The sequence below is a fragment of the Anomaloglossus baeobatrachus genome, chromosome 5, assembly GCF_048569485.1.
Source record: "Anomaloglossus baeobatrachus isolate aAnoBae1 chromosome 5, aAnoBae1.hap1, whole genome shotgun sequence".
In the NCBI taxonomy this organism is placed as follows: Eukaryota; Metazoa; Chordata; class Amphibia; order Anura; family Aromobatidae; genus Anomaloglossus; species Anomaloglossus baeobatrachus.
This window is the reverse complement of record NC_134357.1, coordinates 162,590,895-162,617,621: the sequence shown is the minus strand read 5'-3', so window position 1 is coordinate 162,617,621 and position 26,727 is coordinate 162,590,895. Positions and strand designations below refer to the sequence as shown.

General features: G+C 41.6%; 1 protein-coding gene across 1 annotated transcript in view; it reads right to left on the bottom strand.

Moving 5' to 3' along the window:
• The window catches only part of OPN4 (opsin 4), a 215,802-nt gene that overhangs the window by 59,310 nt on the left and 129,765 nt on the right, over positions 1 to 26,727 (bottom strand). Inside the window, exons 5-8 of the mRNA XM_075347269.1 lie at positions 22,369 to 22,540; positions 18,243 to 18,404; positions 12,511 to 12,618; positions 12 to 201 (exon numbers count right to left, since the gene is read on the bottom strand). Of these exons, the coding sequence (XP_075203384.1) occupies positions 12 to 201; positions 12,511 to 12,618; positions 18,243 to 18,404; positions 22,369 to 22,540 (632 nt within the window). The remainder of the gene's footprint in view (positions 1 to 11; positions 202 to 12,510; positions 12,619 to 18,242; positions 18,405 to 22,368; positions 22,541 to 26,727) is intronic.

The window sequence follows — 26,727 nt, the reverse complement described above, 5'->3', positions numbered from 1 at the left end:
AAAGTTCTTACTGATTCACTGTCTGAGACGGAGGGTAGACGACTCTTCAGTTTTAGATGCCCACTGAAATCAGAAGATTGACTGCAGTGGCTGGTAACAGTAGAACGTCTAGTTGATGGGTAACTGCTGTAGGACTTGGAGTCTTTACGAGTTACTCTAAGTATTGACCGTAGGCAAGGAATGTACTTTGCAATAGCCATTCTAGGATACAAAATGTTTTATATCAGTCACAAATTAAAATTATGTCAATATTGCAAATAATTTCTGCACTCTCATAGTCTTTCAAAGTTATGGACTAGAAAAATAGTACCGTCAATTGACAGCCTTTGATGCATACATAGTCCAAATGAAAATAAAATTAGTTTAGTAGCCATTTGTCCATTTACAGAACCCTGAAAAATTATTCATACCCTATGAACTTTCCATATTTTATTGGGATTTTATGTGATATACCAACACAAAGTAGCAAGTATTTATGAAGTGTAGAGATGAGTGAACCCCAACTGTAAAGGCCACGATCCATTTGAAACACTGGGTGTCTAGGGCTCGAACTTGAACATGGTCTTTTAAAAAAAAGTCTGTGTTCAAGTTTGGGTACTGTTCCTATGCTAACCATTTGATTGCGCACCAAAGTGCTTGGGTACGCTCGGTGCTCTGCCTAGTGAGAGCCACTTGCAGTCTCTGAATGGCTCTCACTGGGGATATGAACAACATTTTCAGATGCTGTTTTTTTAAAAAAAAGTCATTACCTTCCCTTATACTCGTTACTTAAGCAGAGCCCGTTATGGAGTTTGGGCTCCATGAACAAGTTAAGTTCCCTAAACAAACTTTTAGCTAAAGTCTGGCTGAAACTGGTGAACCTGAACATACACAGGTCTGCTCATCTCTAGTGAAGTGTAAAGGAAATGATACATGTTTTTCTATAATATCACTCTAAAAATTGACGTGCATTTGTATTCCGCCCCCTGTGGTCTGATACTAATTAAGTAAAATCCTGAGTAACCAACTGCCTCCAGAAGTCACCATATTAGTAAATTGTGTCCATCTGTGTGTAATTTCTCTTCATTATACCTACTGCTGTTCTGTGAAGGCCTCAGAGGATTGTTTGAGAACATTATAGATAAAACAGCATAATGAAAACCAAACAACACACCAGACAAGTCAGGGATAAAGTTGTGAAGAACAGTAAAGCAGGGTTAGGTTATAGAAAAATAAAATATCCAAAATATCCCGAGCCATTAATATCTCACTGAGTATTGTTCAATTTATCATCCAGAATTGGAAGTAGTATGACACAGCTGCAAACCTACCAAGACAGAACTTTCCACCTAAATTAACATCCCAAGAAAGGAGAGCACTAATTAGAGAAGCAGCCAAGAGGCCCACGGTCATTCTGGAGGAGCTGCAGAGATCCACATGCGTGGACAAATATTAGCTGTATACTGCACAAGTCTGGCCTTTATGAAAGTGTGTCAAGAAGAAAGGTAAAATATATCTTTGTACTGTGTTAGCCAGTAGAGATAAAAAATTGTTTAAAAGAACTGAAGTCCTAAGTGGTTGATACCTTTTAATGGCTAACTGAAAAGATGGTAATAATAGCAAGCTTTCGAGACTACTCAGGTCTCAGGTCAGGTCTCTTTTGTGTTATACCATGCCTGATGAAGAGACCTGAGTAGTCTCGAAAGCTTGCTATTATTACCATCTTTTCAGTTAGCCATTAAAAGGTATCAACCACTGAGGACTTCAGTTCTTTTAAACAATTTTGGCAAGAAGAAAGACATTTTTGAAACCAAGCCATAAAAAGTCCAATTTCTACTGTAGTGTGCGAAAAACATGTAGAGGACACAGATAGAAGAAGGTGCTCTGATCAGATGAGAACAAAGTGGAACTTTCTGGGCTAAATGCAAAACACTATGTGTGGTGGTAAACTAACACTGCAGATCACCCTGCAAACACTATCCTTACAGTCAAACATGGTGGTGGCAGCATCATACGATGGTGATGGGTTTATTTTAACAGTAAAGCTGGTAAGAGTTGACGGGAAGATGGATGGAGCTGAATACAGGGCATTGGCTGCGAAAGACTTGAGACTGAGACATAGGTTCACCTTCCTGGAAGACATCAATGCTAAACATATGGCCAGAGCTATAATAGAATAGTTTAGATCGAAGCATATTCATGTGTTTAAGTGGCCCAGTCAAGGTCCAGACCTAAATCCTATTGAGAATCTGTGGTAAGACTTGAAAATTATTGTTCACACATGCTCTCCATCCAATTTCACTGTTAGAGCTATTTTACAATGAAGAATAGGCAAACATTTCAGACTCTAGTTGTGTAAAGCTGGTAGAGACATATGCCAAAAGACTTGCTTGCAGCAGTAATTGCAACAAAAAATGGTTTTACAAAGTATTGACTGGAGGGGAGGGGCAAATACAAATACACGTCACAATTTTTAGATTTATATATTTCACATATTTAGAAAATCATTTGTCATGTCCTTTACACATCACAAAGACTTGCTACTTAATGTTAGTATATCACATAAAATCACGATAAAATACATTTAGGTTTCTGGGTGTAAAGTGAACAAATGTAGGTACCTATCAGTTCATTTTCAAGGCACTGTATGTAGTGACTGTTCTCAGGTGCAGTGACTCTTCTAATAAAGTGAATAGGACCTGAGCTGTAGTTCCCAGCAACAGCTGCTACACAGTGAAGGAATTTGTGTTTTTCGGTTCTGTTCACTGTTTAAATCCATCTGCGACCAGAGAAATAAACAGCTGATCAGCACAGGTGACGGGTGTTGTGTTCCACTGATTTGATATTTGACTAATACGATGGATAGGTCATCAGTATCTTAAAGGGGCAGTTCCCTGATGTGTCAGTGCCACAGTCTATACTAGACACCAGGAACTGTGTAGAAGACTCGCCGGTTGATCCGGGAAGATGAGTACAGTGGGGTTTATTTTTTATAGAAATCTGGAGATAGAGGAGAAATTTAATTGAAGGGGAACAACGCCTTTAAGCATGAACATGACCAATCTCTCGAGAATTATGAAGTTAAAATTTACATTTGTGTATTTGCTCTCAGCTTTCCAGTACATAATTGAATTCAGAACCCCAAAATAAATTAAATGGGGCTCCATTCCAAATAATATGTAAAGATTATGAACTTCTACATTGCTCATTTGATGTTCCACCAATAGTTACGTAATTCATTTTATTTACTTTCATGATTAAGCAAAAAGTAGAAAGCTCTAATGGGCATGAGATCTTGCCTCAATAACTGTAATTCAGCGTACAATTCTTATTTTTTTTCTCACAGTAAGATTCATATTTTTAGATCAGAAGATACAATCTTTTATCCTAAGAAGGTAACAAATAGATTGAAATTATATGAGCATGATTTTTGGTGTTTCATCTCTCATTCTGTTAGACATGAGCAATTGTCTTTGTTCTGGGTGCGATGCCAAGAAAGATTTTCAGAACTCCAGGCAGACAATAAGGTGGATACCTGCTGTGCAAGGCAGCGTTGTAAACAAAGTACATTCTCCAAAATTGGACGATGGTGTTACCCTGAGTAAAATACATATTTTTGACTATGCAATTACGATATATTATCCAATATGTTACCAAGGTTTCATTATCTTTAGTGCTATTAATAGGTTTTTGACTAATAATAATTAAGCTATATTTTAATATTTTCAGAATATGTCCTAAAGTAAATGCATGATAGTATGTGGTTTGACCATTTCAGCAATGTTTATTGCTAATAGTAGGAGTATAAAATTAAGCATATAGTCATACAATCTTTATAGAGTATTAGCAGAATGATATTGAATACCTTTTCCCACTTTTCGGAGATGTCACTGATTTAAGTCTTTTCCTAAAACTTCAACCCCCAAAAATTACTGTAAATGTAGCTATAACATCAAAGTAGCTGGTCTTGGGTTCGCCATATGTCAGGTAAGTGCTTCCTTCTTTAATGAAGTTTCATCATTAAGTAAATTGTCTCTCCAGGGAGGAAGGAGACAAACTCTAGTGCCACTGTCGCGGGTTGAGGGGTGGGAACGCCACTCGTCTGGAATCGCTGGCGCTCGGGTCTGGTGCTTCTGCTCCTCGGTGGCTCAAGCACGGGGCCGGACCCGGGGGCTCGAGCAGCGCCTCCTTGCCCACGAGTGAAAAGGAGAGGTTTTTGGTGGGTATTTGGGATGTCGGTCATGACGCCACCCATGGGTTGTGGTGATGGTGGGCACCACCGCTGCTGGTGACGGGGAATCTCGGGAGCGTTGGCGGAGAGCAGCTGAGGTGTTGACACCTCTGTGGGTAGGGGCTGTTGGTCCCGGGGCCCCGGTTGGGGAGTAGGGAGGAGGTATAGGTTCAGGTGCCAAGGCGGGGAGGCAGCGTGGGCGCAGGTGCAACGTTGCGGTGCAGAGCGGTGCCGGATGGCACTGTTGTACTCACTCAGACACAGAAGGACAGAGTCTCTTGTAAACCAAACGGCTGGATGGATGGGGCCCACAGCCGGCTGCGGTGTTCTCACTCTCCCCGGATGGGTTGATGGTGGCTGTCGTTTTCCTGCACCTGTGTAAGTGTATTTGACTCTTATGGCTTCCCACGGGTAGTCCGCTCCCCGGCGTGTACGTTTCGGGAGAGCCCGTTTGCCTGCAGGCGCTGGCCCTTGGATCTCTGGCCCTTGGCGGTGGCACTTATCTGGACGGGTTGGGCTGTTGCCTTCTGACGAGACTTAGGTGGGAATGAACCCCTGAGGTCCAGACCGCAATCAGATAATTTGACCTTTTCAGCGGCTCCTAGCCTAGTCGGGGTCTGAGTACCCTGCCTTGGTGCTTGGCTTCAATCTGCTCCCCGGTTCGGTACCGGCAGGCCACCGCCCGACCCCGGTCCTACGGTTCCACTGACCTACACCATTCCTGCAGACGGCCACCACCATCTGCCGACCTTGCTGAACGTGCCTGGGCTCCAACCCAGACACCAACAGTTTCACTCCTCTCACTTTCACTGCCTACCACAAACTCCACTGTTTTTTCCCACCTTCAGGCCTGTGAACTCCTCGGTGGGTGGGGTCAACCACCTGGCTCCGCCCCACCTGGTGTGGACATCAAGCCTGGAGGGTGGCAACAAGGATTTGATTGACTGGTGTCACCTACCAAGGGGAAGGGATGTGTGTGTGATGTTAGTGTACTGTGACCCCTGGGGGTCCAGGGCGTCACACTCCCCCTTTGTTAAATGCAGACCATCCGCGGGCTGCCCATCCATCACCGGTTTTATTTTCTGAAAAACATAAATAACAGGGAAACAAACAAATGGTATGCATATTTTTTTCAGATCTTCCCTTACGGGAGGTGCATTACTTCAAACGTTGCAAACGGTAATAAAACATTTTTAATAACAACTGACGGGTCCCAGTTCTTCCGCTTTCCCTCCCAAACAACCTAAACCTTGATGCTGCCCCTAAGAAGCGGGCAGCATTCCTTTTCCCCAGTCTGGAAACAGTCTGGTTCAGGTTGCCCAAGCGGGAACGGGTATGGTGTCTCGCACCCGGTTGTCATTCAGGGGGCCCCACGTCCAGGGGGACCTCTGACCCAGGAGGATGGTCACCGGTCCTGGTGGTGACCGGACCCCAGCCTGCTCTGCTGCGGGTCCTTCCTCCAACCTGCCTCTCCGGAGGTGGTTAACGGAACTCCAGCCCGGAATTATTTACAAGCCCACCAGTTTGTGGATGACCTGCGAGTTCTCAGCCATGTTCATGATTTCTCATGTGGGAAGGGGCTTTTAGGGGTTAACGGTGACAAAGGGGACAACATCAGTCCCAACTGGGATGGGCGCTTCACAGCTCAGCGCTGCCTGAAGAGAAACATAACTTAGGGTCCCAACGGGGGACAACAGTTCCGCAACGGGGGTCCGCTGCCTTATTCATCCTCTTCATCATTTTCTGTGCTGGGGCGGGGTGCCTCATCCTCCGAGGTAGACTCTTCCTCGCCCTCTAGCATCTCCAGCACGTAGCAGGGTTGGCGGGAGAGGGCCATCCGGAACCCATCATTCCCGCACCGCGAGATGTACGTGGCCTCCATGTCGAACAGGCCAGGGATCTCATCATCTTCCGAGACCGGCTCCGTGTCGGGCCCTGAGTCACTGCTATTCATCTCGGCGAGGCTAATGATGGGACCCTGCGGGCCGGATTCCGCCCTTCGTTCAGCTGCGGGCCGCTCACCGCCAGCTCTCACACTGGGGGTCACTGCCAGCACCTCCGGGTCGGCCACTCTTTCAGCCTCTACGGGCAATCCCGTGCCCTCTTCCAGGCCCACGGTCCTGGCAGCATCCGCATCCTCCTGGGCTAGGGCCACAGACTCCGCTGTCGATGGGAGTGGCAGCGGGCCGAGCGAAGAAGCACAGGTGGCCAGCACGGGCCACGGGGGAGGCCAGGGGTGGGGCCAGGGGCAGACCAGGTCCCTCAGCCGCAGCGGCCGGTCTCTCAGGGACATAGGGGCGTGGGTCACCTACCAGCTCCGCAAAAATGGTCTCCACCTCGTACGACCACGCGGCCGTAGCCAGCTCCTCCACTTCGGCTGTCCATTGGTCCATCAGGCGGTGCACCTCGGCTTGGTAGCGGTGACACAGCAAGATCGTCTGGGCCTTCAGCCAGGCCGCTGTTCTGGGGCGCGGGCTGCGGGATCTTGGGCCTCTCGGACGGGGCAGACATATTACAGCGTGCTTATCCAGGAACCAGATGAATGGCTGAGTTCTGGCATCCCTGCCCTTTATCCCCTCGGTTACATCAGACAGGCCTTCACCCGCCCCCCCTTGGTTCTCTCTGGCAAATCCTTTTTCTGGGGGCGGGACTTCAACTTCGCGCCTTCCCTGCTCGGGGAATACGACTAGAGCGGGATCTTTTGCGCCCAAGATGGCGGATTTTCAAATTTTTCGGCCGGACACCGCCGCCGGGGACTGCAAGGCGCACTTCTACTGGTAAGTAGACAGGTAGGATCCTGTTCGTGATGCCAAATTGTTGCGGGTGGAGGGGTGGGAACGACACTCGTCTGGAATCGCTGGCGCTCGGGTCCGGTGCTTCTGCTCCTCGGTGGCTCGAGCAAGGGGCCGGACCCGGGGGCTCGAGCAGCGCCTCCTCGCCCACGAGTGAAAAGGGGAGGTTTTTGGTGGGTATTTGGGATGTCGGGCGTGACGACGCCCACGGGTTGTGGTGATGGTGGGCACCACCGCTGCTGGTGACAGGGAATCCCAGGAGCGATGGCGGAGAGCAGCTGAGGTGTTGACCCCTCCGTGGGTAGGCGCTGTTGGTCCCGGGGCCCCGGTTGGGGAGTAGGGCGTTGGGAGGCAGCGTTGGCGCGGGTGCAATGTTGCGGTGCTGCGCGGTGCTGGATGGCACTGTTGTACTCACTCAGACACAGAAGGACAGAGTCTCTGGTAAACCAAACGGCTGGATGGACGGGGCCCACAGCCGGCTGCGGTGTTCTCACTCTCCCCGGACGGGTTGATGATGGCTCTCGTTTTCCTGCACCCGTGTAAGTGTTTTTGACTCCTATGGCTTCCTACGGGTAGTCCGCTCCCCGGTGTGTACGTGTCGGGAGAGCCCATTTGTCCGCAGGCGCTGGCCCTTGGATCTCTGGCCCTTGGCGGTGGCACTTTTCCGGACGGGTTGGGCTGTTGCCTTCTGACGGGACTTAGGTGGGAATGAACCCCTGAGGTTCAGACCGCAATCAGATAATTTGACCTTTTCAGCGACTCCTAGCCTAGTCGGGGTCTGAGTACCCTGCCTTGGTGCTTGGCTTCAATCTGCTCCCCTGTTCGGTACCGGCGGGCCACTGCCCGACCCCGGTCCTACAGTTCCGCTGACCTACACCAACTCCTGCAGACGGCCACCACCGTCTGCCGACCTTGCTAAACGTGCCTGGGCTCCAACCCAGACACCAACAGTTTCACTCCTCTCACTTTCACTGCCTACCACAAACTCCATTGTCTTTTCCCGCCTCCAGGCCTGTGAACTCCTCGGTGGGTGGGGTCAACCGCCTGGCTCCGCCCTACGTGGTGTGGACATCAAGCCTGGAGGGTGGCAACAAGGATTTGATTGACTGGTGTCACCTACCCAGGGGAATGGGTGTGTGTGTGATGTTAGTGTACTGTGACCTATGGGGGTCCAGGGCGTCACACCACCTATTGGAAGTAGCAATCCTAAGAGTCAAAAGTGACCCTTTAACAAGCCTTGTCATATGACTTAGGATTTTTGCCAGATCAGAACCTCAATTTGCAGACATGGTGTTTCGGGGTGATTGCCCCTCGTCAGTGCAAAGTATAAGATCTGATCTGCCTGTATAAGAAGCTATAATGGGGTCTAAGGGGAAAACTGACAAACCACTCTGACTGCCAGTGAGGAGACTTATAGCTGCAATGCTCCTCTGGGAAATATGAAAATTGTCTCTTCATAGAGGAAGGAAGCGAACTCTAGTGCCACCTACTGGAGGTATCAATCCAAAAAGTCAAAAGTGACTCTTTAAGTTAGCACTGACGAGGGCCGTTAACCAGAAACACTGTGTCTGAAAATTGAGGTTCTGATCTGGCATAAATCCTAAGGGGTACTTTGCACGTTGCGACATCGCTAGCATCATATCTTGTGATAGCTGCAGTAGTGAACATTATCGCTACGGCAGCTTCACACGCACTTACCTTCCCTGCGACGTCGCTCTGGCCGGCGACCAGCCTCCTTCCTAAGGGGGCGGGTCGTGCGGCATCACAGCGACGTCACATGTCAGGCAGCCAATAGAAGCGGAGGGATGGAGATGAGCGGGACGTAAACATCCCGCCCACCTCCTTCCTTCTGCATAGCCGGTGGAGGCAGGTAAGGAGATGTTCCTCGATCCTGTGGGTTCACACACAGCGATGTGTGCTGCCGCAGGAACGAGGAACAACATCGTATCTCCTATTGGTGTGATATTATGAAAATGACCGACGCTACACAGATCACCGATTTTCGACGCTTTTGCGATCGTTTATCGGCGTATCTAGGTTTTACACGTTGCGACGTCATTACCGGCGCCAGATGTGCGTCACTTTCGATTTGACCCCGACGATATCGTAGTAGCGATGTCGCGGCATGCAAAGTACCCCTAAGTCATATGACAAGGCTCATTAAAGGGTTACTTTTAACTTTTAAGATTGCTACTTCCAATAGGCGTCAGTAGAGTTTGTCGCCTTCTTCCCTGAAGAGACAATTTGCATATTTCTCAGAGGAGCATGATAGCTATAAGTCTCCTCACTGTCAGCCATCATTGAGTAAAGAACAATGTTCTGAAGTATTTCATGGACTGCTTCGTGGCTTCATTTACCAATATTAGTATTTAATGTTTATAAATTTAAAATTAATTTTCAATGGGGCGAATGGGGGGTGATTTGAACTTTTAGGTTTTTTTGTTTTTTTTAAAACTTTTTTTAACTTTTTTATTTTTATTTTACTAGTCCCCCTAGGGGGCTATAAACAGCAGATACGCTCTCTTTCTCTTTTGCTGTGCCGCTGGCACAGCGAAAGTGAAAGCAATTCATGTGTAAAACAGGAGTCATCACATGACCCTGTGCTACCATGACAACTATCGGAAGTCACGTGATCGCGTCACGTGACTTCCGGTATCTGGCGGTAAGTAAAAGTTTACCGCGATCGCGCTTATAATGGCGCTGTCACATATTGACAGCGCCATATAAGGGGTTAAACGGCACGAGCAGATAACGATTCTGCTCGTGCCTAGCAGGCACACATCTCAGCTGTGAAAATCAGCTGAGATGTGCGCCGATCGCGGCATGCTGCCGCCGGCTCACCGCGGGCAGTAACATTATGACCACTAGGACGTAATTTTACGGCCCGCGGTCGTTAAGGGGTTAAAGAGTAGCTGTTAGCATGATTTTGTAATGTAAAGTAAAAATATGGCCTTAATGGCACTGTAATTCTGATTACATTGATGCTTTTGGTGAAGAAATACAGGCCGGCCCCTGTGCACCAAAATCTAATTAGCAGAAAACTTCAAATATTGATTAAACAAGTATTCTGTATGTAACCCCTTCTCATGTACATCACCATGGAATTAATGGTGCTCTATAAATAAATAATAATAATAATAATAATAATAATAATAAAAAGAAGAAGAAAGAAGAACCACAAAGAGGATTTCTTCACCATAGATATCAATTTAATCTGTATTACAGCCATGTCTTTACTATACATTACAAAATTGAGAAAATAAACTTTATTCCTCCCAGGAGGCGCCGGCTTTAAGTCATGCAGGCTCGCCAGACAATCATTTTCAATACAACAACACCTTCATAATGCTATTACCTTGCAGATTAACCCTATTTGTGGGAGTTAATAGCTTTTTTGGACCCAACAGGTAACGTTTAATTAAAAGAAAAAGTGGCCAAACCGTTTAAATGGTTATTCCTATATCAAAGATCGTATCCCAATATGTAGTAGGTGTAATAATGAGAATATTAGCAAATACCTCCAATTAGAAATGTAATATAGTTCTAAAATTCTATGTCACTTGCATCATATACAGGGCATTACAGTAGCTTAGGTATCCATGGTTATGGCCACGCATATAGGGACAGTTAGTTGCTAGTGGTCATAACCATGGATACCTAAGTTTCTGCCATGTCTGCACATGACGTAATTAACATAGCTAATCAGGAAAACTATACTATAATTTTAATTGGAGGTATTTGATAATATTCTTATTATTACACCTAATACATCTTGGATAGGATCTTAGAGATGGGAATACCCCTTTAAAGGTAAACTGTCAAACTATTGAGTATTTTTGTGATTAATATGGGCATACAGGCAGCATAGAGGTAAATTAGCCATACCTGGGTGCCTCCTGGATCATGGGTCATTTTAAAAAAATCCTATTTTATATCTTCTATCTTTCGGCTTATGGAGCGTGTGCTGCCTGGGAGATAAGCCTACCTCCTGCCTTCATTATACAGGTTTCTTGCCCCTGTTATGTTCAGAGTCCCTGTGACGTCAGGCCCACAGCTGTAAATCCTGCTCATACTCATTCTGCCTGCCGTCTCCCCCCTGCACTGTGAAGTAGCAGGGTAGAGATGTCAGGCATAATTTGCAGGCACAAGATTTCTAGCCATGCACTTAACGTAACAGAGACACAAGGGAAGAGAAGAGGAGGAGAAATCCTGTATAATGAAGACTGGAGGCAGTCTCATCTAACGGTCAGCAAATGCATCATAGGCAGGAAGATAGCAGATATAAAAGATGATTTTTGCAAAACAACCCTGTCACAGGTGTGTCACGGGTGACAGACAGTCCTGTGTTATCCGGCTATAGAAGGTCCCTAACTTTCTATTATTCCTGCTGTCAGTATTCAGTGTACTAGGTATCTCCTCTGCTGGGTTTGCATCCTTTTCCCTTTAGGACCCAGAGGAGCTGTTCTTCCCTTCAGCTGCTAGTCATCTGTATTTCCCCTTGGGTTTAAATACTGTAATTTTCCCTGGTCTTGTGCTGGTGATATTCAGTTCCTTTACAGGCTCTGGATACAAGCAGGGGGGTTGCAGTCATCAGTAGGATTGTTGCTGCTCTTTACTGAACTTCTTACTAAGTCATCTAGAGATAGGTTGTTTGTTTTCTCTTGTTTGTTATCCCTGTGTGTCCTTTAGTGCCTAGTGGTGTTGATGATCCCATCTGCTCCCTACCTAGAGCTCAAATCAGGGTCAGCCTAAAGTCAGTATCTGGTACGGCACATAGCTCTGGAACCTATTTAGGGCAGTGAGGGAACCCATGGCCAAGTGATAGGTTTGGACAGGGTTCACCATATCCCCCTTCCTAGACACAGGGTTTCCCTTTCGCCATTTTCTTGGTACTTCCCTGTACCTAGCGTGACAGACCCATCATTCAGGAAGCATACAGGTATGGCTAATTTCACCTCTATGCCACTTGTATGCACATATTAATAACTAAAGCAACTCAAAAGGGTGAGTGATTACTTTAAGTTCCAACCACCTTTTAGAAGTCAAGTAAGGTGCTATCTCAACTTACAGAATTAGATTGAATGCACATTATCATGTCTAATTAAGTGTTGATATTAAATCCTAATTTTGGATTGGAATTGATAGGAAACATTGAGTAGGTAGATGAGTAAAAACATGATACAGAACTGATAGGCCCTGTGTAACAATTCAAGGTATTTCCATAAAATTTTCACATCAGTTCAATGATGAAACCAGAAACACACACAGACAGCTTTACAATGAAAACCCAAAATTCCAAAAGACCTATATAAACTCACATAACTAAGTATATCTCCTATTTAAATATATCTCCAATTCCATATTGAAAATGCAAATTTCTAATGGATGTTTAAAGATTATTGTTTTGCTAGTGCATTATATTAAGAATAAATGATCTCAGTAAAGCAGAATAGTATAAATATATCAAACCAAACCAGTCAGACATGATGTGTTAGGAATCATGCATACCTATATTTAGGATGAGTGATGGCATAGATAATAGGATTGTGGATGGCAGATGCCTTTGCTATCACAGCAGGTACTGAATTCATGTACGGAGTTAACATATTTGAATATCTGTGGTGAAATATAAAAATGCAAGATTTTTAATAAATGATCATAAATTGGCAAAAATATATAATTGTTGTACATGTACAGAAAGAAAAGTAAAGTGGATCGTAAAGCGCAAGCTGAGATTTGAAGATCATATTTTGGTTTACATTTAGAATGAATCTATAAGAAGTTGGATAATTAAAGCATTGAATTACTTCTATTTAGCTTGCGTTACAGCTTACATCATGCCATGAAGTACGTTCAGAATTCTTTACTTTAGAGCTAAAATCTCCCAGTTTTTTCAACACGAACCAATATTATGCCCAAACGTTAGATTAAAATATTAGTGCAAGCGAAGTTAAACAATTGGTGTTAGACAACGTTAGACAAAAGTGTCTAAAGATCCATGATTTATTATTTAGCACATTTTAAGTCTAAATATTATATTAGATTAGTATTTTTTTCCTATTGTTTATGGGGCAATTGATTATTATGGTAAACTATACTTTTCATCAATATAAAGCTTTCATACATGATATAACTACACTCTTTCAGCATATCTGTGACTTATAGAAATCTTTAAGTATGCCACAAGATATATTTTTCTGGCTAACCCAACATATCCTTAAGACGTAACCAATAACGTTATGTAAATGGAGCCATGGGTACATGTAGTACCATAATATGGATTACAGTTACTATATCACAGAGAATGTAACTCACGTAGGATCAGTAGAAACATATAAGAGGGATGTAAAAACATGTATCAAGTCATCTCATTATCTTGTATAGGTATATTGCATCTGCATGGAAAGTATGATGTTCAAAGGAAAAGTTGAGCCTTTGATTTTAGGTAAAACGTTGTGATATTGTGAAACTGTAAGAATAGCCTAATGTATAGGTTAACACTTTTATTTTAGGCTAATTCTCTATATTTTAAGTTGGAAAAAATATTTTCTTTTTATCAGAATTTTTGTGCAGAAGCCAGGGAATTCCTAAAATTACATACTATCATGAGATTATTCATTATAATCATAAATAAATGATTAGGTGAAATGATGGACATTTCACTTGATTTGGTTGTATGTTTTTTATATGTATTTCACATCTGTCAGAATGTCACCATCGCACCTTCGTTGTGACCAGCACACATTTGCTAGGCTTAATTCACACCATGTTTGGTCAAAAACCATGACCGTATATAATAAAAGAAGCATGTATACTCTCAAAAATACCTTTCCTTCAGACAGAGATATTTGTATACTGTGCAAACCACATAATTGAATACGGCTACCATTTTCTTAGATAAAAAGAAAATAAGTGGCCTTCATGTATATATTGTGGTGGCATCCTGTTGTTATCTCAGTAATATTTTTCAACCCCTTCACCACATGGCGAATTTCCATTTTTTGTTTTTGTTTTTTCTTCCATTTCTTAAGAGTCATAACTTTTTTATTTTTCCATGATTATAGCCATATGAGGGCTTGTTTTTTGCTCGACAAGTTGTACTTTTGAATGACACTATTCATTCTGCCTTATATTGTATTCGAAAATGGGAAAAAAAATTTCCAAGTGTAGTGAAATTGCAAAAAAGTGCTATTACACAATTGTTTTTTGTTTAATTTACCATGTTCACTGCATGGTAAAACTGAACTAACTAACACTGAACTAACAATATGATTCCCCAGGTCAGTACAAGTTTGTAGATAACAAACGTGTAGTTTTACTTTTATTTACTTTTATTTAAGTGGTAAAAAAAATGTCAGAAATGTGTCACAAAAAATGTGTGCTTTTGTCTCCATTTTCCGAGACCTGTTGCGTTCTCATTTTTCAGGATATGGGGCTCAGTGACAGTTTATTTTTTGATTCTCCAGATGATGTTTTTAATTATACTATTTTTGGATAGACAATGTTTTGATCACCTATTATTGCATTATAATTAAATATAGCGGTGACCAAAAAAAACGTAATTCTGGTGTTTACATTTTTATTTCTGTATCGCTTAGATTAATTGATATTATATTTTTATAGATCGAGCATTTCTGAACTCAATGATACCAAATATGTGTAGTTTTTTAACTTGGTTTTTTTCAATGGGCGAAAGAGGAGTGATTTAAACTTTTAAGTTTTTATAATTTTTTCACGGGGGAACACTATTCTCCTTATGGAGACTTTGCAAGCCAGTCTGGCTGCTTTCAAGTAAGGGGACTTATAGCTGCCACGCCCCTCTGCAAAATATTCAAATTGGGATTCTGATCTGGCATATATATCCTAAGTTATATGTAAAGGATTGTTAAAAATCCACATTTAACTTTTAGGATCGCTACTTCCAATAGGTGGCGCTGCGCTAGAGTTTGTCTCCAGTCCTGGAGAGACAATTTGTATAATTTTTTCATATTTTTTAAACTTATTTTTGATTAATTTTACTAATTTCCTTATTGGACTTTCCATACATAACCTGCCTATAATAAGGTCAAAGTCCCCCTAAAGATTTGATAAATGATCAAATACAATTCACGCCAATTTTAACTAGATTAGGAAAAAAAAGAATATCTGAATATTAATTAAACTACCCATGCAAATCAATAGAAAAGTTCAATATACCTTAGTATCTTATGCAATAAACAATTAATAGACCCTAATCTAAAACCTAATCTAGATTAGACCCTAATCTAAAACCTAAGAAAAAACCTAATCTAATCTAAAAATCTAAAATAAAAAAAAAAATTCCACAAGTATAAGTAGAATTGAAAATGAACTGTGAATATACAAAATGAGATTCAAATGCAGCATTTGCCACTAACAAAGCCTCATTTTTGGAGGTGATACACATGGGGTCCTACCCCCTATGTCCTATTCTGGTATCCACATCATTTAACCTATTTCTACCCATGACTATCCTTTGTCTTTTCATGACTCTTTGAGCCTTGGTTTGTTTATTACTTCACACAGGATTCCTAATTTTTGCAATTTTGGTCATTCATGGCTCTTCTGAATCTCATTTTGTTTATTCAGATTTAATTTTCAATTGTAGTAATACTTGTGGAATCATTTTTCTTTTTATATTGCGGTCTTTAAACTTCTTATTGTAAAAGATACTAAGGTATATTGAACTTTTCTATTTGTTTGCATGGGTAGTTTTTATTAATATTCAGGAAAAAAAAATCCTAATCTATTTGGTTAAAATTGGTGTGCATTGTATTTGATCATTTATCAAATATTTAGGGGGACTTTGACCTTATTATAGGCAGCTTATGTGGGAAATTTTTTGCTCATGGGATTTTTAAATGTTTTTAACGTGTGTTTTTTTGTAACTTTGAATAAAATAATTGTCTATATTCTTTGGTGATCCTTTGTTTGGCCCACTTCTTTTCTCTTTTTGTGCATAGTACTTTTTGATAGATTCATGGTGATTGCTTTTGTTGGACGCGCCATCAATTTTTGTCTTTTTTAATAAGCAGGGGTGGATCAGAGATCCACCCTTACCTGTTAGCTGCATGTCTCTGCTGATCAGATCAGTCGACATGTGTGGTGAAAGGGAGAAGGCACCTTAGGACGTATATATACAGTTAGGTCCATATCTATTTGGGCAGAGACAACATTTTTCAAATCTTTGTTCTGTACATTACCATAATGGATTTTGAACAAAACAATTCAGATGCAGTTGATGTTCAGGCTTTCAGCTTTAATTCAGTGGGTTGAACAAAATGATTGCATAAAAATAAGAGGAACTAAAGCATTTTTTAAACTCAATCTCTTCATTTCAGGGGCTCAAAAGTAATAGGACAAATTAAATATTTGAAAATAAAATGTTAGTTTCTAAAACTTGGTTGAAAACCCTTTGTTGGCAATGACTGCCTGAAGTCTTAAAATCATGGCCATCACCAGACACTGTTGTAATGCTCTGCCAGTCTTTACTGCAGGGGTTTTCAGTTGCTGTTTGTTTCTGGGCCTTTCTGTCTGAAGTTTAGTCTTTAACAAGTGAAAAGTGTCTCTATTATGTTGAGATCAGGTGACTGACTTGGCCATTCAAGAATAGTCCACTTATTTGCTTCAATAAACTCCTGGGCTGATTTGGCTTTATGTTTTGGGTCATTGTTCAGCTGTATTATGAAATGCCGACCAATCAGTTTGGCTGCATTTGGCTGCATTTGTGCACACAGTATGTCTCTGAAAACCCTAGAATTCATCCGTGTGTCACATCATCAATAAACACTAGGAACCCAGTGCCACTGGCAGCCATACATAACCGGCCATCACATTACCTCCACCGTATTTTACAGATGTTGTGGTGTGCTTTGGAGCTGTACCATGCTTTCACCATACTTTTTTCTTTCCATTATTCTTGTAGAGGTTGATCTTGGTTTCATCTGTCGAAAAAATGCTCTTCCAGAACTCTGCTGGTTTTTTAAGATTTTTTTTTAAGCAAAGTCCAATCTATCCCTCTTATTCTTGAGGCTTATGAGTGGCATGCACTGTGCAGTGGACGCATTGAATTTTTTTTCATGCAGTCTTCTCTTTATGGTAGATTGTCTCTTGATACACATACATCCCGGAGAGTGTTGTTCACTTGGGTGGATGTTGTGAAGACGTTTCTCTTCACCATGATTATTATTCTGTGATCATCCACCACTCTTGTTTTCTGTGGGCGTCCTGGTCTTTTTGCATTGTTGAGGTCACTAGTGCTTTCCTTCTTTCTCAGGATGTACCAAACTGTAGATTTAGCCACACCTAATATTGTAGCAATTTCTCAGATCTTTTTTCTGCTTTCGCAGATGAAGGAAGGCTTGTTTCACCTGGATGGAGAGCTCCTTTGTCCCCACGTTTGCTTCTCAGCGGAACCTTCAAAATGCAAGCATCACACCTCAAATCAACCCCAGGCCTTTTATGCACTTAATTAAGAATGAAATAATAAAGTAATTGCCCATGTCTGTCCATGAAACAGCCTTTGAGTCAATTGTCCAATTAATTTTGGGCCCTTTAAAACCCGGGTGTCACATGTAAAGGAGCTGAAACTCCTAAATCCTTCATCAAATTTTAATGTGGATACCCTCAAATGAAAGCTAAAGGTCAGGATTTTATGTCCATGTCTATTATATAACTATAACTTTAACTTGTTTTAGTAAACAGGTAAAAAAAACCCTAAATTTGTTTCACTGTCCAAATATATATCGACCTAATTGTACGTCCTAGGTTGTTAAGGGGTTAAAAGAAAACTCAGGTGCAAATTTGGCTGAAACATAGGAAAAGCAGATGTCAGCCCTTGTGAAGTTTAGTGATACTGAAGAAGAGTATTCACCTGGGTTCTTTTTTCTTCCATCTATATACCGCCAACTGTATTAAAAACAAGGTGTGAATTAAGCTCAATATTCTTTTCATTATCCCATGAAGGACTAGATCTTGGATCAGGAATAATTTCCGCTCACTAATACTATGATTTTCATTGTATGGATTTATTATGACCTCATTAGCTTGTAAGATGCAGCAAACAAAAAAGGCAAAGAAGTGCTGATACAAGCTTGAATGTGAAAGTGGTAGTCTACATGTAGGTTATTATAGGTAACAAGCTGTACTCCAACTTGTAAGAAATTTTACCATAATCTAAAGTCAATAAACATAACTCATAAGTATTAAAGTGACAGTATTACCCGGCAAATGCCACCAATGCCACGGTTGAATAAGGAGACCATGAAATAACATAAAGGAGGATGACAATTAAAGCAATCTTTGCCATTTTCCACTCATTTTTCATTTTCTGATATTGTTTGTGAGATTCCTTGTTATCATCTGAGCCGATTTTCTGAACAGCCCTTTAATAGACAAAGTGACATTGAAAAAAATAGACAAAAATTATAACATGAGTTATATTAATTTCCCAGATATTTGTCTGACTTAAGGCCGCTTTACACGCTGCGACATCGCTAGCAATGTCGCTAGCGATCGCACCCGCCCCCGTTGTGTGTGCATCACAGGAAAATCGCTGCCCGTGGCTAACAATATCGCTAGTATGCGTCACACGCACATACCTTCCTAACGACATCGCTGTGGCCGGGGAACAAACTCTTTTTTAAGGGTATGGTTTGTGCGGCCTCACAGTGACGTTACATAGCGGGCCACCAATAGAAGCGGAGGGGCAGAGAGCAGCCGCATTAATGTCATTCCCACCTCATTGCCGGAGGACGCAGAAACGCTGTTGTTCGTCGTTCCTGGGGTGTCACACGTAGCGATGTGTGCTGCCTCAGGAACGACGAACAACCAGCATCCAAAATGAGCAACAATATTTGGGAAAGGAACGACGTGTCAACAATCAAAGATTTTTGCCCTTTTTCGGATCGTTAGCGGTCGCTCGTAGGTGTCACACGCAACGATGTCGCTAACGATGCCGGATGTGCGTCACGAATTCCGTGACCCCAGCGATATCTCGTTAGCGATATTGTTGCGTGTAACAAGGCCTTAAGTGCTCATTCAGACATCAGCTTATGCTCTCATACACAAAAACGATCTGAGTCTCATTGCTGTGCTGGATCAGACATTCATTGGAATTTGGTCAACGAGTCAGTTTTTACCTTCAGAGTCTCGTTACTTTTTAGGTACAAAAGAAAACTGATGGAGGTATATCATGGTACTATCAGTTCGTAAAAAAAGGGCAGTAAACAGGAGGCATCTGAGTGCTGTCTTTTTATGGAGCATAGACTTATATTGGTGAGATTGTTCTGTGACTCGGATTGAAATCGGACATTTTTCTTTCTTTTTGCGTGGATGAATCAGTCCACAAAATTACACTGACATGTGAACAACCTGATAGACTGTAAAATGTATAAGTGCAAATATGGATAGAACTCATACATAAAAAACTGAAGTCTGAATGAGCCCTAATCAACACATAATTTTATTCTACTTATACTTTCATGTCTATGTTGCTATTTTCACAAATCATTGACTAAACTTCATACAGTTAAAGGGGTCATACAGATTATATAGAAGTAGGTGGATGGTTGAACAACCTTTGAAGGAATGATCAATGAGTAAATAATCAACTGAGACAGCCATAAACATTTTTGTCTATATTGACCGTTCTGGCCACGCAAGGAAAGCAATTTTTATGGTTTAACATGTCTTCTCTGGTACCTGTAGTGCCATGACGCTTATTATGGCATTCCAGGGACAGGTTTTACAGATAAAAGTGCATCTCAATAAATTAGAATATCATCAAAAAGTTAATGTATTTCAGTAATTCAATACAAAAAGGGAAACACATATATTATATGGCGTCACTACAAACAAAGTGATCTATTTCAAGTGTTTATTTCTGTTGATGATTATGGCTTACAGCCAATGAAAACCCAAAAGTCATGATCTCAGAAAATTAGAATAACTACCACAAAACACCTGCAAAGGCTTCCTAAGTGTTTAAAATGGTCCTTTAGTTTGGTTCAGTAGGCTACACAATCATGGGGAAGACTGCTAACTTGACAGATGTCCAGAAGGCAGACATTGACACACTTCACAAGAAGGGTAAGCTACAAAAGGTCATTGCTAAAGAAACTGGCACACAGAGTGCTGTATCCAAGCATATTAATGGAAAGCTGAGTGGAAGGAAAAAGTATGGTAGAAAAAGGTGCATAAGCAACCGGAATAACCGCAGCCTTGATAGGATTGTTAAGAAAAGGCCATTCAAAAATTTTGTGGGAGATTCACAGGGAGTGGACTGCTGCTGGAGTCAGTGCTTCAAGAGCCACCACACACAGACGTATCTAGGACATGGGCTACAACTGTTACATTCCTTGTGTCAAGCCACTCATGACTAATAGACAATGCCAGAAGCGTCTTACCCGTGTCACGGAGAAAAAGAACTGGACTGTAGCTCAGTGGTCCAAGGTGTTGTTTTCAGATTAAAGTAAATTGTGCCTTTCTTTTGGAAATCAAGGTCCCAGACTCTGGAGGAAGAGTGGAGAGGCCACAATCCAAGCTGTTTGAGGTCTAGTCTGAAGTTTCCACAATCAGTGATGGTTTGAGGAGCCATGTCATCTGCTGGTGTAGATCCACTGATTGGCCAGCAAACTCACCTGACCTAAACTCCATAGAGAATCTATGGGGTATTGTCAAGAGGATGATGAGAGAAATCAGACGCAACAATGCAGACGAGCTGAAGGTTGCTATCAAAACAACCTGGGGTTCCATAACACCTCAGCAGTGCCACAGGCTGATCGCCTCCATGCCACGTCGCATTGATGCAGTAATTCATGCAATAGGAGCCTGACCAAGCATTGAGTGCATTTATTGTACATGCTGTTCAGTAGGCCAACATTTCTGAGTTTAAAATCATTCTTTCAGTTGGTCTTATATAACATTCTAATTTTTTGAGATAATGACTTTTGGGTTTTCATTGGCTATAAGCCATAATCATCAACTTTAACAGAAATAAACACTTGAAATAGATCGTTCTGTGTGTAATGACTCTATATAATATTGGGTTTCTCTTTTTGTATTAAATTACTGAAATAAATTAACTTTTTGATGATACTCAAGTTTATTGAGATGCACTTGTAGATAGAGAGACAGGATGGTCTTTCTATCCACACACCTCTGCCCATGGGTGTGTTTCATGCATACAAATGGAGATTGATTGCTTGACACATAGTCAGTGTAAGGCTATGTGCGCACAGTGCGTTTTTCGCGGCGTTTTTGCACGTTTTTCGGGTGCGTTTTTGACCTCAAAACTGCAGGACTTTGCTTCCCCAGCAAAGTCTATGAGTTTTCATTTTTGCTGTCCGCACACATCTGTTTTTTTTACCTGCGTTTTTGAGTTAAAAAAAAAAAATGGACATGTCAGTTCTTTCCTGCGTTTTTCTGCGTTTTCCGCCCATGCAATGCATTTGAAAAACGCAGTAAAACGCAGAGATCAAAAACGCAGCTAAATGCAGCCAAAAACGCACCAAATCGCGGCAAAAACGCATGCGTTTTTGATGCGTTTTTTCAACGCAGGTGCGTTTTTGTGCGTTTTTAGCGGCCAAAAACACACAAAAACGCAGCGTCAAAAAGACGCAGTGTGCGCACATAGCCTAAGAAGGCTGTGTTGTCTTCAGGAAGGAATCGTAAAAGAAGGAGGATTAGCTTATCCTGACAGGGACCATGGATAGAGGTTGTGAAGCCTCTGGAAGGAACTCTCTGAGAGAAAAGATGGTTCACTTCTTCTGACCGGGTCAGTGCATGGAGGTTTGTGATACCTCCACAAGGTACCTCTGGAGATGTGTGTGTATACTGACCAGGGTCAGTGAGTGGAGGCTGACATTGCTCCACTGGGATACTTCTGAGGAGAAGTTCAATCTGAACCTGTGTGAGCAAACCGTGAGTTAAACTAACTGTGTACCAGGTGTATTCCTTTAAGTTGGAAGAGCCTGTGTGATGTTTTTGAAATGCAGTTTGTGTTGTTTGAATAAACATTTTGAAAATTTAAATGGAAAGTGTTCCTGTGTGCTACCTCAGCACCAAGCTAGGTGAGTAACCACATCACATAGGGAAGATTCTTTCACAGGTAGTTCATAGTTAAGCCACTATAAAATTATAATCAAGATATTGACAGTCAGTAAGATAAAAGAATCATTTAGGTTGATCTATCCATATTCATTTATATTAAAATAATATTTTTGGCCTCCTTCACATTGCAAAAGGTTGCTTGTATAACTTTCGTGAAATATAATGTTGGCGATGGTCAATATGTGTAAATATATCTTCGGTCAACTACATTGTCACAAATAGATGTAAATAAATCACCTGTTAGTATTCTTGATGGCCTTAAAAATAAAAATGTAGCAATATATAATGATAAAAAGGGGTATGAAGAAGACAAAGCAGAAGAGGAGCATTGTGTATGCTCTAACAGATGGCGTGAAGGTCATATAGTCCCATGTGCAGGAAGTGAAGAGTCCTTCAGGGACATAGGCACCTTTTAGAAAGGAAAAAGAGAGTTTATTTCAATTGATTGTATTACAATAGTGTCATGATATTTAGTAGCAGAGAAAATGAAATGACTAAATCTATATGTCATAGAAATAATAAATTAAACTTACAAGTTCTAGAAATACTACTAGTTGTATCACATACTCTTGGCCTAAATTGTTAAACTTATTTTCTTTGATCTTTTACAAATGATTGTTATAATTTTTTCATTATCTGACAATCATTGACAAGTGTTCTGGAAATATAGACATCTTGGATAGTATACAGAGTATTACTGCACTGATATTTAAAAGGGGTATTCCCATATATAAGAACCTATCCCAAAAGGTAGTAAGCATGATAATAATAATATCAGCAAACACCTCACATTAGAAATGTAGTATAATTCTCCTGACTAGCTATGTTTCTCACTTCATGTGCAGGGTATTGCAGCTGAGGTATCCATGGTTACAACTATGAGCAACTAACTAACTGTCACTATATGAGTGGATGTAACCATGGATACCTCAGCTGCAATGCCCTGCACATGAGGTAATAGACATGGATATATCAGGAGAATACTATATTTCTAATTGGAGGTATTTGCTAATATTATTATTATGCCTACTCCATATTGGGAAAGGATCATGGACATGGGATTAAAGGGTACTTTACACACTGCGATCTCGCTAGCGAGATCGCTAGCGAGCGTACCCGCCCCAGTCGGATGTGCGTCACGGGCAAATCGCTGCCCGTGGTGCACAACACCGCTAACACCCGTCACACGGACTTACTTCCCTGCGACGTCGCTGTGGCCGGAGAACCACCTCCTTTCTAAGGGGACGGTTCATGCGGCATCACAACGACGTCACACGGCAGCCGTCCAATAGAAGCGGAGGGGCGGAGATGAGTGGGACGAACATCCCGCCCAACTCTCTCCTTCGTCATTGCGGGTGGCCGCAGGTACGAGGTTGTTCCTCGTTCCTGCGGTGTCACACATAGCGATGAGTGCTGCCGCAGGAATGAAAAACAACCTCGCTACTGACCAGGCAACGATTATTGGTAAATGAGCGACGTGTCACAGACCAATGATTTTTGCCTCTTTTGCGATCGTTTAAGGTTGCACATAGTTGTCACACGCTGCAATGTTGCTAACGACGCCGGATGTGCGTCACAAACACTGTGACCCCGACGATATATTGTTAGCGATGTTGCAGCGTGTAAATGGCCCTTAACCCTTTAAGTATGCCTAAACTCTTAACTAATATAATTTAAATCATATATTTGTATTTATATGTTAAGAACATTTGTTATGTCGTAAATGTCTTATTCTCTTTTCATCCCATCTGTCTCCTAAAGATGGAAATTTATCACTTATTCACAGGATAGGCGATAAGTGTCTGAACAGAACAACTACTAGGACCACCATGATCCGATTCCGATTTGGCTGTGTAGTCAATCATGTAGGCAATCATTCAGACTCTTTGGAACTTCCATGGAAGGCTAGACAAGGCTTTCTCAGCTTTCTCATGCAGCTCCATAAAGTTTGACTGCAGCAGCAGAGCAATTGCTTGACCACAGCTTCATATGGAAGATTTGGGATTCCTGCTATCAAATTGGATTAATCAGATACTTATCTCCTATACTTTTCTGTAAATGTGACACAAGGGTCTTATAACACCAAATTGCACATTTCAATTGAGAAATCAATTAATCAGCAGTGTACCTATGGGAAACCTTGGAATGGGCAACTTGCAGGATTAATGTACAGTTCAGAAATGTATAATATCAGCATGATACTATTACACAATTCAGGCTATTCATCTTATGCTAATATAGGAAAGCTAAGTATCACTCTAGTTATACCTCGAGGGTGTCAATTTTTTAGTTGTGACTGTATAAACTACATTATTTCTTTGATGCTCTCAGAATTCATGACAGCGCACTGGCAAACAGTGAAGTATGTTCATTACGTTAATCCTATTTGTCAAGTTAGGTTAATGTACAAATGGATAAAGTTGGCTCGTATATTTAATCTAAACTGGCGTTTTATATGCAAGTTTTGAACCAAAGCCTACAGGAGTGAGAGAAGCCAAATATATTAGTAGGCGCATGCATGGTGCATCATTGGGCTGCCACAAGCCAGAAAAGGAATTCTATGCCAGTCATGAGCTCGAATAGATTTTTGCCATCAATATTGGGTGTAAATTATAGTTAAACCTTTTGGCCCATGTTGACTTTAATATCACCCACTTCTTAGGGATGTTTGTAACACAAAAAATAAACATACGTCAATCAAGAGTTGGCCTAGATTTCAGATAGAATTTACACCTATCTCGTATGTAAATGATAGTACATTTGTTGAGCCCATGCACCTTCATCCTAAACCTCATTACTTTCCAAAATAAGTGCAGCGGCCAATTAAAGTCACAACATTTATTTTAAAATGTGACTGTTTAACACCAAAAAACTGGCTTTATTTCTTTCATAAATCTTCTCTACATCTTTTTTGTTTGCATATTGGTCACAGAATCTTGTCTTCTGATTGCTACTATCTTGTTCTTCATATATTCTCTAACAGTGTGGTTGGTGGCTCAGGAAATTGGTTGTCCATGCCCCACACACCTCTTTACAGATTTATCACTGGTTATGCACCTGACTCAAGGAAAAGTGTCAACTGGGCAACTTCCCTCCAAGTTCCCTCCCCGAGCTCACCAACATGTCTCTCCATACTCACTAGGCCTAGGGCTTATTTAAAGGGGTATTCCCATTTCCAAGATCCTATCCTGTTATGTAGAAGGTGTAATAATAGTAATATTAACATATACCCAAATGTAGTATAGCTCATCTAATATAGGCATGTCTCTTACATTATGTGCAGGGCATTGTAGCTTAGGTATCCATGCGACCACAAGCAACTAACTGACTAACTAACTGTAACTATATGAGTGGACTTAACCATGGATACATAAGCTAAAATGCCCTGCACAGGAGGTAAGAGACATGGCTATATCAGGAGAACTATACTACATTTCTAGTTGGAGGTATTTTCTTTTATTATTAATATTATTATTATTACACTTACTACATAACAGGATAGGATCTTGGAGATTGGAATACCCCTTTAACCCAATCTATATATGGTGTGAACAATTATTACACAAGTGACCATATCATTGTAAAGGAGTGGAAAGTTGTTCGGCACCTCTTCTGAAGACTTTGTAATAACATTATGTATTGACTTGTGTTATATAGGGGTTTGATATACCGTAATATGGTACTGACAGGCTTAACTGTAGGGTCATCACATGGTTTGGGAGTTGTTAGATGGTTATATAGGAAGTTGGTGTTCTGCAAGGGAGTTGGAGAGAGGCTTCTGAAGGAGTAAGAAATATTGCTGTTTCGGAGACAGCCACAAGTGGAGAGTGTGTTTAGCGACACAAGATTTTAAGGATTAGCAAGTGACCAAAGTATTCTACCTGCAAATATTACTAATACAGCCGAAGTGTGGAGTTAGAATGAATAGGATACAAATATCTACCAATCTACAGTGAGTACGGCTGTAGCACAACAGAACGGTGGAAGGCGCACTGCTCCAAGGCAGCTGGGAGGAGTGGGGTACAAGGGAACCATGTTAGCCAGCCCTGGAAGGGGCGCAGACATACACTTGTAGTAGTGGTCGTTAAGAAAGATGACGACCAGAGTTAGGAAGCTTGGAAGGACTCCTGCACTTGTAATTCATTTATACCATAAAAATGCAGTGTATGGTACTTATAAGAGGAATGCCTCTATATGACACAAAAGAATTATATGGAAAGTATTGTTCCTGCTATCATTTGTTGAAACTGCCTTTGAGGAATTCCAGGAAAGATGTCGTATTCTTCTTACAATAGAGGGTTGACAGCCAATCCTCAGCTCACCCATACACAGTCAGGAGCACTGTTATGGGGTGCTTTGGAAACACGAAGCAAACCTCGCCATAAACAGTCCCTTACATCATAATTTGTATCATATTTTCCAACTCCAATCTGTATAAACTCAAATGCTATGAGATGAAGCAGATGAGGTGATGTGTATTTGTGTAATGAGTTGGGTAAGATCTAAAGATATCATCACTCTTTATCAAGGTGTACAGAATTGTTAGGCAGATTGTTACAAGACAATGGAGCACAATCACAGCACCTTCAAAGGTTT